Consider the following 1,649-nt stretch of genomic DNA (forward strand, 5'->3'; position numbering starts at 1 on the left):
AGGCTACTCGTTGAAATTTCGTGCCCATCTCTCCTCTCCCCTCTCACTCACTACGAACCCTCTCTGTTCCCCAACAGTGTTGGTCTGCTGCATGCAAACATAATTTAAAACATAAATTTCACAACCCAAAATATTGGTTTTACATTTTTCATAAACTGTTTTGGAAGTACCTACTTACTCATTATTCTCGTAATTATCGAGAAGCTAACTTTTCAAACGAGAAATTAAAAGCTCCATTTCCGTAACGGAAAGCTAATAGATATATTTAGAGACTTTAGGTACCTATACCTATCTAATCTAATGTAAACGTCACGTCATAATTATTGTCCAAGCTCAAGTCAATTTATTAGCCTTTTATCTTCCGATTTAATAATGATTGGGCTAATAAGTACCTTGCTATTAGCGAAAAGTTAGTTGTACATAATTATCCACAAAAATGTACCTAATTATGTTCAACGTAGGTAGTATAGATTTCAGATACAATAAAACACGCGTATGCCATGGAAAAGTAATTTATATACAATGGCCCAATTCAACTTTTAATTTGTTCAACCTTAAAAGTTTTTAATTAATTACCTGGAAAGCTTGCATATCTAGAGGTAGATATCCCAAACCCACGAGCAATGAAAACGGCTCATTTAGCGCTAACAGTTTGTCGTGTATCGTGTTTGATGGCTTCCCAAGAAATTATGAAAATGATACCAAGAAAAACAAATTGAAAAGAATTTTAATGAAAATGCTTGATAAATCTGTACAGTGGTGGTGTGGTGATGATATAGTTAACCCGAAGTGTGATTTTTATTATTGTTAGAAATTCATAGATCCAGATACCAAAGAAAAGTGAAAATAAATTAGAATTTAGAATTAAAAGTTTGTAAAATTAAAATTTAGAATTAAAAGTTTGTATAACAAATTTAAAAAAGATAATTTTGCACACAATGTATAACAAATTAACCCTCTCCGTGATGATCAATTAAAATTTAGAATTAAAAGTTTGTATAACAAATTTAAAAAAGATAATTTTGCACACAATGTATAACAAATTAACCCTCTCCGTGAAGTTCTCAAACTTGTTCTTCTGTTTGAAAATGTTCGGTCTGATGCATGTTAACATGAACTCTGACACGAAGTCTGACAAGTCCTCTATATTGTGGATGTTGTACTCCTATCTACTCATAGCAATCACCATCGCAGCCACCGTGTTCACGTTTCTTAACATAGAAGTCAACTTCTTCAACATTAAGAACAAAACTATCGAGCATAAGTTCATCATAGTGTTTGTCACGTTGATTATATTCCATATTACAGACACTGTGTTTGTTGTGGCCTCCATGTTCTTCTCCATGAAAGTAAGTACGTTTTCTTTCCTTTTTTTATCTTTGTTTATTACCCTTTTTAATTACCTTAAGAGTTTTTCTATACCATCTTACAGTATTTGGTGAAATAGTACCCGGCTTTTTTTGGTCCAAGTAAAGAGTGGTCCCTGGCATTACCTATGCTTTATTCACTTCTTCTCTGGGATTTCATCTGTTGTACTGTTCTCATCTGATATAATCCTCCTTGTGTTTTCAAGAGCAATGCTCAGAAGATCCTGCTCAACCTGTTTGCCACACTAGATCACATCCATTGCAAACTGACTCGACTCAAAC

General features: G+C 33.4%; 1 protein-coding gene across 1 annotated transcript; it reads left to right on the plus strand.

Moving 5' to 3' along the window:
* Positions 1–991: 991 nt before the first annotated feature.
* Positions 992–1,628, plus strand: LOC113472984 (the record flags this gene model as incomplete). The annotated part of the gene is made up of 2 exons (XM_026832758.1): positions 992–1,349; positions 1,574–1,628. Coding segments are annotated over exons 1-2 (373 nt in total), but the record flags the coding sequence as incomplete, so codon positions are not given.
* Between the last annotated feature and the right edge of the window lie 21 nt (positions 1,629–1,649).

This window comes from Diaphorina citri, unplaced genomic scaffold (assembly GCF_000475195.1).
Source record: "Diaphorina citri unplaced genomic scaffold, Diaci psyllid genome assembly version 1.1 scaffold11470, whole genome shotgun sequence".
Taxonomy (NCBI): domain Eukaryota; kingdom Metazoa; phylum Arthropoda; class Insecta; order Hemiptera; family Psyllidae; genus Diaphorina; species Diaphorina citri.